This window comes from Anolis sagrei, chromosome 5 (genome assembly GCF_037176765.1).
Source record: "Anolis sagrei isolate rAnoSag1 chromosome 5, rAnoSag1.mat, whole genome shotgun sequence".
In the NCBI taxonomy this organism is placed as follows: domain Eukaryota; kingdom Metazoa; phylum Chordata; class Lepidosauria; order Squamata; family Dactyloidae; genus Anolis; species Anolis sagrei.
Window position 1 is genome coordinate 3,643,029 of NC_090025.1, and position 14,757 is coordinate 3,657,785.

The 14,757-nt window shown below is 50.2% G+C and overlaps 1 protein-coding gene across 2 annotated transcripts; it reads right to left on the reverse strand.

Annotated features, from left to right (window-relative positions):
• Window positions 1-854: 854 nt before the first annotated feature.
• On the reverse strand, window positions 855-14,668 carry AUP1 (AUP1 lipid droplet regulating VLDL assembly factor). 2 transcript variants are annotated; one of them, XM_060771407.2, is made up of 12 exons: window positions 14,467-14,668; window positions 14,232-14,369; window positions 10,092-10,242; window positions 8,996-9,183; window positions 8,776-8,848; window positions 8,470-8,543; window positions 8,159-8,225; window positions 7,899-8,007; window positions 5,320-5,460; window positions 4,125-4,282; window positions 3,940-4,028; window positions 855-1,270 (listed from the first exon to the last, which is right to left on the reverse strand). In XM_060771407.2, exons 1-12 carry the CDS (start codon window positions 14,547-14,549, stop codon window positions 1,219-1,221), a joined length of 1,323 nt encoding a protein of 440 aa, XP_060627390.2. In that variant the 5' UTR covers window positions 14,550-14,668; the 3' UTR covers window positions 855-1,218. The 2 variants fall into 2 exon arrangements, with proteins under 2 accessions (XP_060627390.2, XP_060627388.2); XM_060771405.2 differs by having other exon boundaries at window positions 8,470-8,597.
• Between the last annotated feature and the right edge of the window lie 89 nt (window positions 14,669-14,757).

Genomic DNA, 14,757 nt, shown 5'->3' on the forward strand with positions numbered 1-14,757 from the left:
GAGTCGATGGACATTTCAGATCACGTAACACAAAGGACATCTCTCCATCTGCGAGGAACGGGGATTTGTCAAAGCCTCCCTGCTGTCCCACATCCTAGTCTTCCTGAAACTCATCTTTGCTTCATCAATAAACCCCATATCACTGAATGGGAAAAACAAAGGAACTAGCCTTTCGGGGCTAGACGAAAATGTCTCTTCCGGGCAACAGACAATAACTCCGGACAGGCTTGAGAGCCCAAAGCTATCGCCTGGCCATCAACAAACATTGGTCACCTTAATCCTATCATCTTTCCATTGTTTCTCGCCTGGCCCACCTCCTCCCTTCCCATTGGCTGAGCGGCTGAAGCGGGGCGAGAGCTCTGATTGGACAGAACGCTACCACTCACAGCCATTCCTCCCAACCAGCTGGTGCTCCCCACCAATCAGTGTGAAGTCGGCTCAGGGGGTGGGCATGGGAAATTTGAATTTGACAGTTCTGTATTTCCTATAAAAGTTGTGTTACTTTACCCAACGAGTCATGTCGGCTCCTAGGCAAGTGATTGCGGTCATCATCCATTCCAGCTGGAATGAAATAAACATCTCGGTGGTTTTTCTTCAACTTGGTGAGATTTATTTGGGAAAATAGGGAAAAATCTTTCTGGGTGCTTGCTGTCTCGCCAGGTGTTCCGAATCCTCTTTTTGGGTCTGGCCGGTCACTGCTTTGGTGGAGACTCCCAAATTCGTGTTTGTCATCACCGGTGTTTTTCCAACCATAGTGCATACAGCCCCCCCCTAATAGTACACCCCAGTTCAGAGCAACCACCTTGTGAAAAAGAGACCCAGCCAAAGAATCAGTGCCCAGCCCAGGCAGTGGGTGAGAATCAAAGTAAGGTTTATTTGGACAGTGAAAGCTCCCCCTCCCTCTCCCTTTGCAGGCTTCCTGGCTGCCCCACGGGGAGGAAGGCCTGCCTTTTGTCCTGGCTGCATCCCAGACCAAACAGCTTGGGCCAGGAGAGGGGCAGCCAGGCCGGGCCCCTGCGTTCTTTGCCCCGAAGAGCCAGGCAGGGTTCGCGCTGCTCCAAGGCTGCTCAGGGCCCACTGCACGACTGCAAGCGCAGCCTAGGCAGAAGCAGTCCCATCGGCCAGGGCCAGCTGCCCGCTTCTCTCGCAGGCAAACAAAGATCCGAAGTCGCTGGTCGACTCAAAAGTCCAGGTGACAGAGTGGGCTGTCCTGGCTGATCAGCGGCTGCCCTCTCTCTGTGCCATCGTCCCGTGTCTTTCCGTGAATCTCCTGCAAGGAATAAAAAAGAATATCCTAGAGTTGGAAGAGACCCCAAAAGGCCATTCTGCCCAACTCTCTCCTGCCAGGCAGGAAGACACAATTCAACCACTCCTGAGAGATGGCCATCTAGCCTCTGCTAAAAAAACCTCCACTAGACTATTAAGCAGCATATTCCACTACCAAGGAGCTTTCACATCAAGAAGTTCTTCCTAATGTTTAGTTGCAATGTCTCTTCCTGTCTTGAATATACAAAATGTGGTTTTATTGTATGAAAGATGTATGGTTGGCGTCTATGTAGCCTGAAAAACTACCAAAAAGAACGGATGAACTGTAATTAAAAGTTGCTAATGAGAACTGCTGATGTTGATGACCAGAGACAAATGTTTAAATCTTGGTGGAAAACAACATGTTTACATTACAAAATACAATGGCTTTCTCAAGCTAAGGCTAACAGTGCTCTTTACGATACGAAGGAAAATCAATTATCACTTCATAAGGAAAGGCGACATCTGTCTGGAACTGATGAGGTCAGGATGTTTTAGCTGCCTGTCATTCATATACAACTGTTGGAGCAACATCAGCAAGAAAAACGCTGTGTAAGAGACATCTGGCCTACTTTGTGGTCTCTTTTCCAAGAGAAGGAAGAACAGATGGGTTGCTGTGAGTTTTCCAGGCTGTATGGCCATGTTCCAGAAGCATTCTCTCCTGATGTTTTGCCCACATCTGTGTGGGATTTGTTGGAAACTAGGCAAGCGGTGTTTTATATATCTGTGGAAGGTCCAGGGTGGGAGAAAGAACTCTTGTCTGTGTGGATGTTGTAATTGGCCACCTTGAGTAGCACTGAATGACCTTGCAGTGTCAAAGCCTGGCTGCTTCCTGCCTGGGGGAATCCTTTGTTGGGAGTTGTTAGCTGGCCCTGATAGTTTCCTGTCTGAAATTTTCTGGTTAAATTAGTCTGCTGTTACTCAACCAGAGAAGTCAGCCATAGCAGAACACTTGATGGACCAACCTGGACACAGCATGATATTGGAGAACACAGAAATGCTGGACAACTCGCACAACCACGTCAGGCTACACGAAGAAGCCATTGAAATGCAGAAAGGAGGAAACCATGAAAGGGAACAAGATTTGGCTACCAGTATTAAAAAAAACTCGAGAATCAGGACAGTAAATAAAGAACAACACTTAGGAAACAGGGGAATTCCAGACAGGAAACAATCGGGGTCAGCAAAACCTCCCAAACAAGGATTACCCCAGACAGGAAGCAGCCAGGCCTTGAAGCTGCAAGGCTTTGCAATGTTAATCAAGGTGATTAACACCAAGATTCACACTTGCCCCCAATGGACAAGAGGTCTTTCTCCCACCCTGGACATTCCACAGGCATATAAATTTCACTTGCATAGTTTCCAACAGACCTCACAACCTCTGAGGATGCCTGCCATAGATGTGGGCGAAGGAGGACAAAAAAGCCAATGGGATTTTGGCCTGCATCAAGAGAAGCCTAGTGCCTAGATCTAGGGAAGTCATGCTCCCCATGCTCTATTCCGCCTTGGTTAGACCACACCTGGAATATTGTGTCCAATTCTGAGCACCACAATTCAAGAGAGATATTGACAAGCTGGAAAGTGTCCAGAGAAAGAGGGCGACTAAAATGATCAAGGGTCTGGAGAACAAGCCCTATGAGGAGCGGCTTAAGGAGCTGGGCATGTTTAGCCTGAAGAAGAGAAGGCTGAGAGGAGATATAATGAGTGCCATGTATAAATATGTGAGAGGAAGCCACAGGAAGGAGGGAGCAGGCTTGTTTTCTGCTTCCCTGGAGACTAGGACGCAAGGGAACAATGGCTTCAAACTACAAGAAAGGAGATTCCATCTGAACATGAGGGAGAACATCCTGACTGTGAGAGCCTTTCAGCAGTGGAACTCTCTGCCCCGGAGTGTGGTGGAGGCTCCTTCTTTGGAAGCTTTGAAGCAGAGGCTGGATGGCCATCTGTCAGGAGTGATTTGAATGCAATATTCCTGCTTCTTGGCAGAATGGGGTTGGACTGGATGGCCCAGGAGGTCTCTTCCAACTCTAGGATTCTAGGATTCTATGAGTGTAAGGAGTGGCAAGTGAAGGTCATGGGCTTGGTGCAAAAGGGCTATATAGCTCAGCAACCCAGTGAAACCCATGAAAGCCTTCGACAACACAAAAAATAGATGGTAATGTATGCATGTTGATGAATGAGTGTGTATATGTGTGTGAATGCTGAGTTAAATTAAATCCCCCTTGCTTGTGTACCTAATGAGTCTCAGTGTCTACTTTCTGTCTCTGTATTGCTCTGTGGTATACTTTGTCTCATTGTGAACAAAATAAAAGAACTTTAATGCTTTTTGGGGTTTAATTTATGACATTCCTGCCCTTCGAACCCATGGCTCTGTTGTGTCCCAGTCTCCAGAGCAGCAGAAAACAACCCTGCCCCCTCCTCAGTGTGACATCCTTTCAAACATTTAAACATGGCTCTCATGTCCCCCTCTCTGTTTACTTTTGCCCAAGCTAAATACATCTGAGTAAAAGTGCATCTACCAACTGCCCGCATGGCAACGTAACAACCCTTCTTTCCCACCAGAGAGGCTGTCCAGCTACACCCATTGGAGAGACTGTCCAGCTACAGCTATAAGGCAATGTGTGGGGTCCTCACCTCCTGGCGTAGTCATAGAGGACCCGCTTGCGCTCCTGCAGGGAGAGGTGCCGTGCTTCTGGGGACCGGGCAAAGACTGCGGCGGACGGCTGTGCAGAGAGAAGGGAAGCATCATAAAGCCTGTGTCTCAACCTCCCCACAGCACTGGCCCATTCTCCCCCCCCCCCATGACCCCCAGGTGTTACCGTGGCTGGGGGAGAGGCGGGCGGGCAGTGGGCACCGGAGCCAGAGGGAGCCAGGAGGGAGGACTCTGCCGTCGCCACCTCTCCCTCCTCGCTGGGTGTGAAGGGAACCCGCCCCTCCAGGAGGTTGGCGATAGTGGCGTCCACGCAGTTCGTCTGGGCTGCGGGGAAAGGAGGGGGTCACTCTGAGTGAGGCAATGTCCAATAAACAAGAAAGATCTTAGATAATTATTGGAAAATTAAACCTATTTGTCATGAAGAACAACAACAAACTGATGCTTCAAGGAAAGGAATCACTTCCTGTTCCTTAAATGATATAAGTTCTTTGAGACTTATTATGTTTGAGTCCAGATCTGGCCGGAGTGGTCCATGCCTTGGTCACCTCCAGATTGGATTACTGCAATGCGCTCTACGTGGGGCTGCCCTTGAAGATGGCTCGGAAGCTCCAACTGGTCCAACGATCAGCAGCCAGGATGCTAACTGGGGCCCCTTACAGAGAGAGGTCAACCCTCCTGTTCAAGGAGCTCCACTGGCTGCCATTTATTTTCCGAGCCCAATTCAAGGTGCAGGTGCTTACCTACAAAGCCCTAAACGGTTTGGGACCAGCCTACCTGTGTGACCGCATCTCCGTTTATGAACCCACACATTCACTTAGATCATCTGGAGAGGCCCTGCTCATGATCCCAGCGACGTCGCAAGCGCGCTTGGTGGGGACTCGGGACAGGGCCTTTTCCGTGGTGGCCCCCTGACTCTGGAACACCCTCCCCAAAGACCTTAGACAGGCCCCTACATTGGCTGTCTTCAGAAAGAACTTGAAGACCTGGCTTTTCCGATGCGCCTTCCCGGATTAGGAAATCTCCACCACCAAGTCCCATAAGCACTTTATCAGAACCAATGATTGCTGCACATCGCACATCGCACTTGCCCTGGAAGCCCTATATACACCTCCTGTCACATCAGGACTTTTGATCCTTGTACCCATTGCTCTGGCCCGGCCCAGTTTTACTGTGTTTTAGTGTATTGTGCCTGTTGTTTTGCTTTATTCTGTTTTTAATTGTTTGATTTGCTTAGATTGTATTGTTGTGTTGTGTGTTGAGGCCTCGGCCTGTGTGAGCCGCATCGAAACCTTCGGGAGACGCTAGCGGGGTACAAATAAAGTTTAATAATAACAATAACACACTGCTACCATCCTGCTCACCCAAGTCCTTGCAGATGACGGCCAGGGGCACGTGGGGCAGGACCTCCTTGACGCGCTGGGCCAGTTCCATCAAACGCACATCCTCTGCAGAGGTCACGATGGGAGGCGCTCGGGGCCGGGCCACTGCAGGCTGGTTTGGGGCTGGGAAAGAGGGACAAGTGTTATTATTAGAGTGTTCCGCCGCTACTTCATGGTTCTCTTATTGCAGACTCACTGTTTTGGGTTTTTTTTAAAGTAAGTTTTTTTTTAAGTACCTGTCCAGGGACGACCTGGCTACGGTGATCCAGGCCACGGTCATCTCAAGACTGGACTACTGTAACGCCCTCTACATTGGCCTTCCTCTGTCGGTGATCCGGAAGCTCAAGTTGGTACAAAATGCAGCTACTCGGCTTCTTGCGGGAATCCCAATGAGATGCCACATCACCCCAATCTTCCTGCAGCTGCATTGGTTACCCATTGAGCACCGGATCACTTTCAAAGGGATGGGACTCACCTTTAAGGCCTTGCATGGTCTGGAGCCGATGGACCTGAGGGACCGCCTCACCTCGTACCAACCCCAGAGATCCCTCCATTCTGAGGACCAAGATCTCTTGGAAGTCCCCAGTGTCAAGACCTTGCGTCTAACAGCAACCAGACGCAGAGCCTTCCCAGCAGTGGCACCATCACTCTGGAATACTCTGCCACCTGAAGTCCGTGCCTTGCGGGACTTACCAGCTTTCCGCAGGGCATGGAAGACATACCTGTTTCGACAGGACTTTGACCTTTAATATTGCTGTTTTTAAATTGTTTTAAACTGCTTTTAAATTTTGTTAGATTTTAGCTATTCTTGTAAGCCGCTCCAAGCCCCAGGGGAGTGGCCGCATATATGTTCAAATAATAAATAAATAAATAAATAATAAAGTAATAAAACTGGGGGAAAACCAAATACCACTAGGCGGCAGCCTCTTCTTCCTCCTCACCGCCTCTCCTTCCTTGGAGAGGGGTGCGCCGAGACTTCCCCTCCCCCTCCTCTTCCAAGGGGCCTTTGAGGAAGAGGAGGAGGGGGAGCTTCAGCACAGCCATCTCCAAGGAAGGAGCGGAGAGCAGCAGAAGCGGCGAGTAGGAGGCCACTGCCAAAGAGGGCCGTACTGAGCACCCCCCCCCCTCTTACTTGGAAGCCTAAGGGTCCTCTGAGGAAGGGGAGAAAGAGGATGAGGATGAGGAGGAGGGAAAGCCTTGGTGCGGCCCTTTCCGAGGAAGGGAGCAGTGAAGTTGGCGAGGAGGAGGAGGCCGCTGCCAAAGAGGGCCACGCTGAGGCCCAGTCCAGAGACAAGCCCCAGGGTAAGGCCCAGCACCCAGATCCCTCTCCCCTTCTCCTCTTCCTCATCCCTACTTCGCGGATTTTCACTTATCGCAGGTGGTCCTGGAACGTAACACCCTGGAATGTGATGGTACTTACCTTTAAGACCTTGAATGGTCTGGGGCCGATGTACCTGAGGGATCGCCTCACCCCCTACCACCCCAGAGATCTCTCTGCTCGGAGGACCAAGATTTATTGGAAGTTTCCAGTTTTAAACCCTTGCGTCTAACAGCGACTAGATGCAGAGCCTTTACAGCAGTGGCACCATCACTCTGGAATACTCTGCCACCAGAAGTCCGTGCCTTGCGGGATTTATCAGCTTTCCGCAGGGCTTGTAAGACATATTTGTTTCGACAGGCTTTCGATCTTTGACATGTTGTTTTAAATTGTGTTAGATTCGAGTTTGTTTCTTGTAAGCCGCTCCGAGCCCTAGGGGAGTGGCGGCATATAAGTTTGAAATATAAATAAATAAATAAATGAGGGAACACTGTATTTTCAAAAAGAAAAATGGGTTCCCCTGAAACTGTGGAGACCAAAATGCACTGATTGTGGCAATATGAAAATAACTAAATTGACTCAATGTATATATTACAAATACACATATCAAAAAAACTGCCACATTCACATTAAGTAGAAACAACTAGTTCTTCTCTTGAAGTATAAAACAATGTCTTCGTTTGAGAAAATGTCCTGTTCTTTATTACATATGAGTAGACTCCAGTAGTCACATGAATTGAAGGGGTGGATCAGCTATACTCGCCACAGAATAAAACTCCTTGCAGGGTATATTGCTCAACAAAGATTAGCTGATCCACCCCTTCAGAAGACTGATGGTGAATTTCTCACCTCTAAAGTTGAGCTTTTTTTGATAATTTGAACCCAACCGCCTGACGAAGGCTCTTGTGAGTCGAAACCGGTTGCAGGTTGGAGTCAATTCATGTGACTACTGAACACTGTATTTTCATCAGATTTATTTATATTCCTTCTTTTATCTCAGGAAATTCGGACCCAAAGTGTCTCATAACCTTGAGGGGAGGACAAATGAATACAAATCCTGTCCTGGGAGGGGAGAAGGAGGGGTTGAACACAATGTTTACAGTCCAGGGAGGGCACAGAGTTCCCTACTGAAGGTGGAAGGGCTTGAGGGGCAGCTGCTCTCCCCTCCCGCAAAGGTAGAGGAAGAGACAGTGCATGCAGATAAATAAAACGTCTCTCAGGGAATGAACATCCCCCAACTCACCTGGGGAGCTGTAGGAGTTGCGAGGGCTGTGGCGCAGGCGCTTCAGGTACTCCGCTTTGTCAGCCACCGTGAGCCGAGTAGAGACAAGGCCCAGCTCCAAGGCCAGGAGCTATGGAATGGGGGAGGAGAGGGGTCAGGACTCAAGCTCAGAGTGGACAGCGGAATCCCAGTCACCTTCGGCATGGGAGTAGGTCCAGCCTTCACCTGCCCAGCACCAAGACAAAGGGACATGACTCTCCCCCCACCACCCCGCTTCCTACCTCCTGAACTCGCAAGGCAAACTCCTCACGTGTCTCTTCAGCTTGTCTGCAGACAGATGGGAGCCACCTGGGAAAAAGGGAGGAAAGGGAAGGAAGCCCAAGTAGAGTTTTGGGTGCTGCAGCACACAGGGGAAGATCCCTCCCAATCACAGAGTTGGAAGAGACCACAAGGACCATCCGTCCAAGCCCCTCACATGACGGCAGCAGGAAGACACAATCGTGAATGGGGGGAATATAGGAGACCCACTTCCTTGAGCCACCCCAACCCTATGCCCCCCATCACCAACAAAAAAGGCAAAGAATTTTAGTACCTTACTTGATAAACAGTGAAGGGAACAAAGAACGTCCAGAGCAGCTCAGTCACCCAGGATGCATCAGCCACACTCTTCAGGGGGATTTGGAGGGAGGTGCATTGGGAGAGATGTGGGAAGAGAGAGGTCTGTGAAAAGTCCCCAAGGGAGCAGCTGCATGTGGACATTTGGGACGCTTGAAGAAAAGAGCGAATCCCGGCCTCTCTCCCTCCCTCCACATCCAAAGCATATTGTTTTAAAGGAGAGCATGGCAAGTAAGATCCTCCTCAATATGAGCAACCCCTCTTCCCATGTCTCTGAACTCACCACAGTAACAAATGGTCTCTGGACTTGTAGTGCCACTGGCTGGACAGTATCTGAGATAGAGAAGGGCCATGTGCTGCGGGGACGGAGGGAGGGGCCCAATCAGTAAGGCCAAATAAGGGGGTGATGCCCCCAATTCAGCAACAGCAGATTCCCCTTTTCCTGTCCCATGCCTTCATCACCCCCAGCTCTGCAAGGGACACAGAGATATCCCTTCTCCCACCTGAAGCGCAGGAGCCCAACGCGGCCATTGGTGGTTGTCTCCTCGGGGAAGAGCAGTAGCGGAGGGTTCCCCCCCTGAGAAGAGTAGGCCTTGAGCGACTCCAGCAGCTCAGCTCGGCTGTCCGTGGGCCCCACCTCCAGGAAGCCCCGGGACCAGCACAGGAAGCCAGAGGCACCATTCAGGACAGGCTGCAGGGGGAGATCAGGAGGAGGAGTCAGAGGGCCCCAGGGGCACATTTTGCAAGTGGACAATGCCAGGCAGGATCTACCTACTCCATTGTTCCTTGCTCAGCTACCTGGCAGACATGCCCCTACATCCCCTAAGGAAGAAGGGCCTCAAAAACTTTTGGGGCTGCAATGCTGCACTCTGGCCCACCATGCCCTCCAACCCATTGGAAATGAAGAAATAATAATTACAATCCCAAGAACAAGCCATTAGAACAAATGCCATCAAAGCCAGAAAATTCGACAACAGATCCCAAATGTAAACTCTGAAAGGAAGCAGATGAAACAATAGATCCCATCGTCAGCTGCTGCAAGAAGATCGTGCAGACAGACTACAAGCAGAGGCACAACACCATTGATCAGATGATTCATTGGGACTTGTGCCACAAATGCCATCTGCCTGCGACAGAGAACTGGTGGGATCACAGGCCGGAAAAAGTTACAGAGAATAAACATGTCAAGCTACTCTGGGACTTCCGGATTCAGACAGACAGAGTTTTGGAGAACAAAACTCCTGACCTCAAAAATATGGATTGTCGATGTTGCAATCCCGGGTGACATCAGGATTGAAGAGAAACAACTGGAAAAGATGACATGATATGAGGATTTAAAGATTGAACTGCAAAGACTCTGGCACAAGCCAGTCAAGGGGGCCCAATACCCTTTTGCTGTGCTCTCCTTTGCCATAGATACTCAATATCTCTGCAGGTAATGGGGCCAGCATTCTTAAGCTGCACTCTGTTGTGCAACAGGATCCAAGTATTCCTACACATGCATAAGGTGGCAGACCTAGAGCCCTGGCGCTGAGGATCTTCTACAAAGTCCTGCCCTCTCTCCCCTCCCTCCCATCTGGCCAGTCTTTGGGGACTCACAGCACCACAGGAGAGGAGGAGGCCAAGGACGTTGTGGTCGAAGGGGGTGATGTGGTTGGCGACCAGGAGGCGGAGGCGAGAGGGAGGCCGACGGGGGCTGCTCTGACGCACCAGGAGGCCCAGCACAGCGCACATCGCCCGCACCACGAACCTGCAGCAGGAGAAGGAATGGGGCAGCGGGTGAGGCACTGATCCAGCACTGACACCCATGTCCTGCAGCCTCCCACACAATTAGGCTACTTACAGGAACATACAGGAGAGAGCATATGACACTCATATTAAAGTCACTCCACTGGCTGCAATGAGTTTCTGGGCAAAGTACAAAGTGTAGATTTTGACCTTTAAAACCCTACATGGTTTGGGTCCAAGTGACCTAGAGCAGGAATAGGCAAACATGGGTCTTCCGGGTGTTTTGGACTTCAACACCCACTTAAGTGAGGAAAAGGAAAAGGCCTGAGGCTGTCAGGAATTGTGAGAGTTGGAGTCCAAAACACCTGGGTTAACACCAAAGTTAACCCAGCCCAATCTGAGCCAATTTGACATCTGTTCTGTTTATATACAATGCACAAGATAACCAGGGCATCAATCCCCAGAAGTCTCAGAAAGATTCACACATTGGCATATTTTTGGGAGTTTTTAATTTTTTTTGACAAAAACAATTTATCCCCCAAAAAGCACCAACAGCAATCCCCTTGAATGCCTGTCTTTATGACACACACCACATAACTTCAACTTAGCACAGATTTATACTATTACTTACTTACTTAAGTCCTCTTTGCGGACTCTTGTCCTTAGCTGAACGTAGCATTTGTTGGATTTTCTTAGTGAGTCTGTAGATAGTTTGTATTTTGTGTTTCCTCATCTGCTTCCCTGTGTGGTCAGTGGTTCCCTTGCTGTATGGCAATCCAACAAATGCTACGTTTAGCAAAGAACAATTTCTGCAGGGGTACACCATATACCATGCAGCTGTGGACAAGTCTACCAAACGCAGCAGCATTGCCCAAACACGAGTCAAGGAACATGAAAGGCACTGCAGACTACTTCAGCCAGAGAAGTCAGCCATAGCAGAACACCTGCTGAACCCACCTGGACACAGCATTTTATTTGACAACACAGAAATCCTGGACCACTCTCACAACCACCAGGTCAGACTACACAGAGAAGCCACTGAAATCCACATGAACCACATGGACTAGTTGAAGCTTCCGGACCGTCTTCAAAGGCAACTCCACACTTGCCTCCAACAAACAAGAGTTCTTTCTCCCACCCTGAACCTTCCAGATATATAAACCCAATTTTCCAGTTTCCAACAAACCTCACAGTCTCTGAGGATGCTTGCCACAGATGCAGACAAAACGTCAGGAGAGAATGCCTCTAGAACAGGGGTCCTCAAACTAAGGCCCGGGGGCCAGATACGGCCCTCTAAGGTCATTTACCCGGCCCTCGCTCAAGGTCAACCTAAGTCTGAAACGACTTGAAAGCACACAACAACAACAATTCTATTTCATCAGCCAAAAGCAGGCCCACACTCACCACTGAAATACTAGTAAGTTTATATTTGTTAAACTAGCTCTTCATTTTAATTTTTGTATCGGATTGTTGTAGGTTTTTTTGGGCTATCTGGCCGTGCTCTAGAGGCATTCTCTCCTGACGTTTCACCTGCATCTATGGCAAGCATCCTCAGAGGTAGTGAGGTCTGTTGGAACTAGGAAAGCCACATCATGAGGAGACAGCAAAGCCTAGAGAAGGGAATGATGCTGGGGAAAGGGGGGGCCGACCAAGGGCAAGATGGATGGATGGCATCCTTGAAGGGACTGGACTGACCTTGAAGGAGCTGGGGGTGGTGACGGCCGACAGGGAGCTCTGGCGTGGGCTGGTCCATGAGGTCACGAAGAGTCGGAGACGACTGAACGAATGAACAACAACATATCTGAGGAATGACCAGAGTGGGACAAAGAACTCTTGTCTGTTGGGAGCTAGGGGTGAATGTTTCAACTGACCACCTTGATTAGCATTTGATGGCCTGGCAGTTTTTTGGTATGGCTTGTTACTGCCTGGGGAAATCTTTTGTTTAGAGGTGATTAGCTGTCTGGGGCTGAGAGTTCAACTGCTGAACAGCTCTCACAGTCAGGAAGTTCTTAAAATCATAGAATCATAGAGCTGGGAGAGACCTCATGGGCCATCATCCAGTCCAACCCCATTCTGCCAAGAAGCAGGAATACTGTATTCAAATCAGCCCTGACAGATGGCCATCCAGCCTCTGTTTCAAAGCTTCCAAAGAAGGAGCCTCTACCACACTCTGGGGCAGAGAGTTCCACTGCTGAACAGCTCTCACAGTCAGGAAGTTCTTAAAATCATAGAATCAAAGAGTTGGAAGAGACCTCATGGGCCATCCAGTCCAACCCCATTCTGCCAAGAAGCAGGAATACTGCATTCAAACCACCCCTGACAGATGGCCATCCAGCCTCTGCTTAAAAGCTTCCAAAGAAGGAGTCTCCACCACACTTCGGGGCAGAAGTGAGAGAGTGTGCTGGTGGTGATGGGGGGTGCCTGGCTTGGAAGCAGTATGTGTGAAAAAGATCTTGGGAGTCTTCGTGGACAACAAGTTAAACATGAGCCAGGAATGTGATGTGGCAGCAAAAAAAGCTAATGGGATTTTGGCCTGCATCAAGAGGAGCCTAGTGTCTAGATCTAGGGAAATCATGCTCCCCATGCTCTATTCTGCCTTGGTTAGAATATTGTGTCCAATTCTGGGCACCACAATTCAGGAGAGATATTGACAAGCTGGAATGTGTCCAGAGGAGGGCGAGTAAAATGATCAAGGGTCTGGAGAACAAGCCCCATGAGGAGCGGCTTAAGGAGCTGGGCATGTTTAGTCTGAAGAAAAGAAGGCTGAGAGGAGATATGTTAGCCATGGATAAATATGTGAGATGAAGCCACAGGGAGGAGGAGGGAGCAAGCTTGTTTTCTGCTTCCCTGGAGACTAGGACGCAATGGAGCCATGGCTTCAAACTACAAGAGAGGAGATTCCATCTGAACATGAGGAATAACATCCTGGCTGTGAGAGCCATTCAGCAGTGGAACTCTCTGCCCCGGAGGGAGTGTGGTGGAGGCTCCTTCTTTGGAAGCTTTTAAACAGAGGCTGGATGTCCATCTGTCAGGGGTGATTTGAATACAATATTCCTGCTTCTTTGTAGAATGGGGTTGGACTGGATGATGACCCAGGAGGTCTCTTCCAACTCTTGGATTCTATGATTCAGGAAGTTCTTCCTCATGTTCAGATGGAATCTCCTCTCTTGGAGTTTGAAGCCATTGCTCCATTGCGTCCTAGTCTCCAGTGAAGCAGAAAACAAGCTTGCTCCCTCCTCCTACCTGTGGCTTCCTCTCACATATTTATACATGGTTATCATATCTCCTCTCAGCCTTCTCTTCTTCAGGCTAAACATGCTCAGCTCCTTAAGCCGCTCCTCATAACGCTTGTTCTCCAGATCCTTGATCATTTTAGTCGCCCTCCTCTGGACACATTCCAGCTTGTCACTACCTATTTAATGTTTTAAAAAGTACTTATAACAGGCCCTCCAGTCCAACCCCATTCTGCCAAGAAGCAGGAGTATTGTATTCAAAGCACCCCTGACAGATGGCCATCCAGCCTCTGTTTCAAAGCTTCCAAAGAAGGAGCCTCCACCACACTCCAGGGCAGAGAGTTCCACTGTTGAACAGCTCTCACAGGCATAGAATCATAGAATCAAAGAGTTGGAAGAGACCTCATGGGCCTTCATCCAGTCCAACCCCTTTCTGCCAAGAAGCAGGAATATTGCATTCAAAGCACCCCTGACAGATGGCCATCCAGCCTCTTTTTAAAAGCTTCCAAAGAAAGAGCCTCCACCACACTCCGGGGCAGAGAGTTCCACTGCTGAATGGCTCTCACAGTCATATAATCCTAGAATCCTAGAGTGGGAAGAGACCTCCTGGGCCATCATCCAGTCCATCCCCATTCTGCCAAGAAGCAGGAATATTGCATTCAAAGCACCCCTGACTGATGGCCATCCAGCCTCTGTTTCAAAGCTTCCAAAGAAGGAGCCTCTGGGGCAGAAGTGGGAGAGTGTAATGGCAGTGATGGTGGCGAGGGGTGAGCCTGACCTCCTGGGGGCGCTGTCGGGGAGGGCGCAGCTGACGAGGAAGACGTGGAGTCCGACGAAGAGGCGCAGGAGGAGCAGGCAGAGGCCCACGGGCGCGTAGAGCAGCAGCGCCACCGCCAGCAGGCCGTCTCCCGGGAGGCTGCGGGAGAGAAGGAGACAGAGAGAGAGAAAGAGAGGCGTGAGGGTCTGAGGAGAGAGGTAGGCCCAAATCCACTGCGCCGCGCTCCTGCCCTCACCGGTGCGAGTCGAAGAGGCGCTCGGGCCCCACGGGGGAAGGAGAGGCGCCCGCTGCTGCTGCGGAGGGCGGCGCGGGATCCATGGCTTCTCCCCGGCGCCTCCCGCCTCTCCTCCTTCCCTTCCCGGGCTCTCCCTCAGCGCTCCCAAGGCCCGGCGGCCATCTTGGCGTCGCCTCCTCGCACAGGCCCCAGTTGGGCGGAAATGCGTCACCGCGTAGCACAACCCTGAGCCCTGATTGGTTCCCCGCCCGGAAGTGACCAAAAAGCGCCTCGGACTACACTTCCGGTCGC

Bases quoted from the DNA above. Each gene is read 5' to 3' on its own strand.
- AUP1 (XM_060771405.2), bottom strand. From the start codon at position 14,549: ATGGATCCCGCGCCGCCCTCCGCAGCAGCAGCGGGCGCCTCTCCTTCC. The intron at 10,243-14,231 runs GTCAGGCTCACC...CTCCTGCTGCAG, and splicing joins CCCGACAGCGCCCCCAGGAG to GTTCGTGGTGCGGGCGATGT. The intron at 8,008-8,158 runs GTAGGAAGCGGG...CCCATTCCATAG, and splicing joins TTGCCTTGCGAGTTCAGGAG to CTCCTGGCCTTGGAGCTGGG.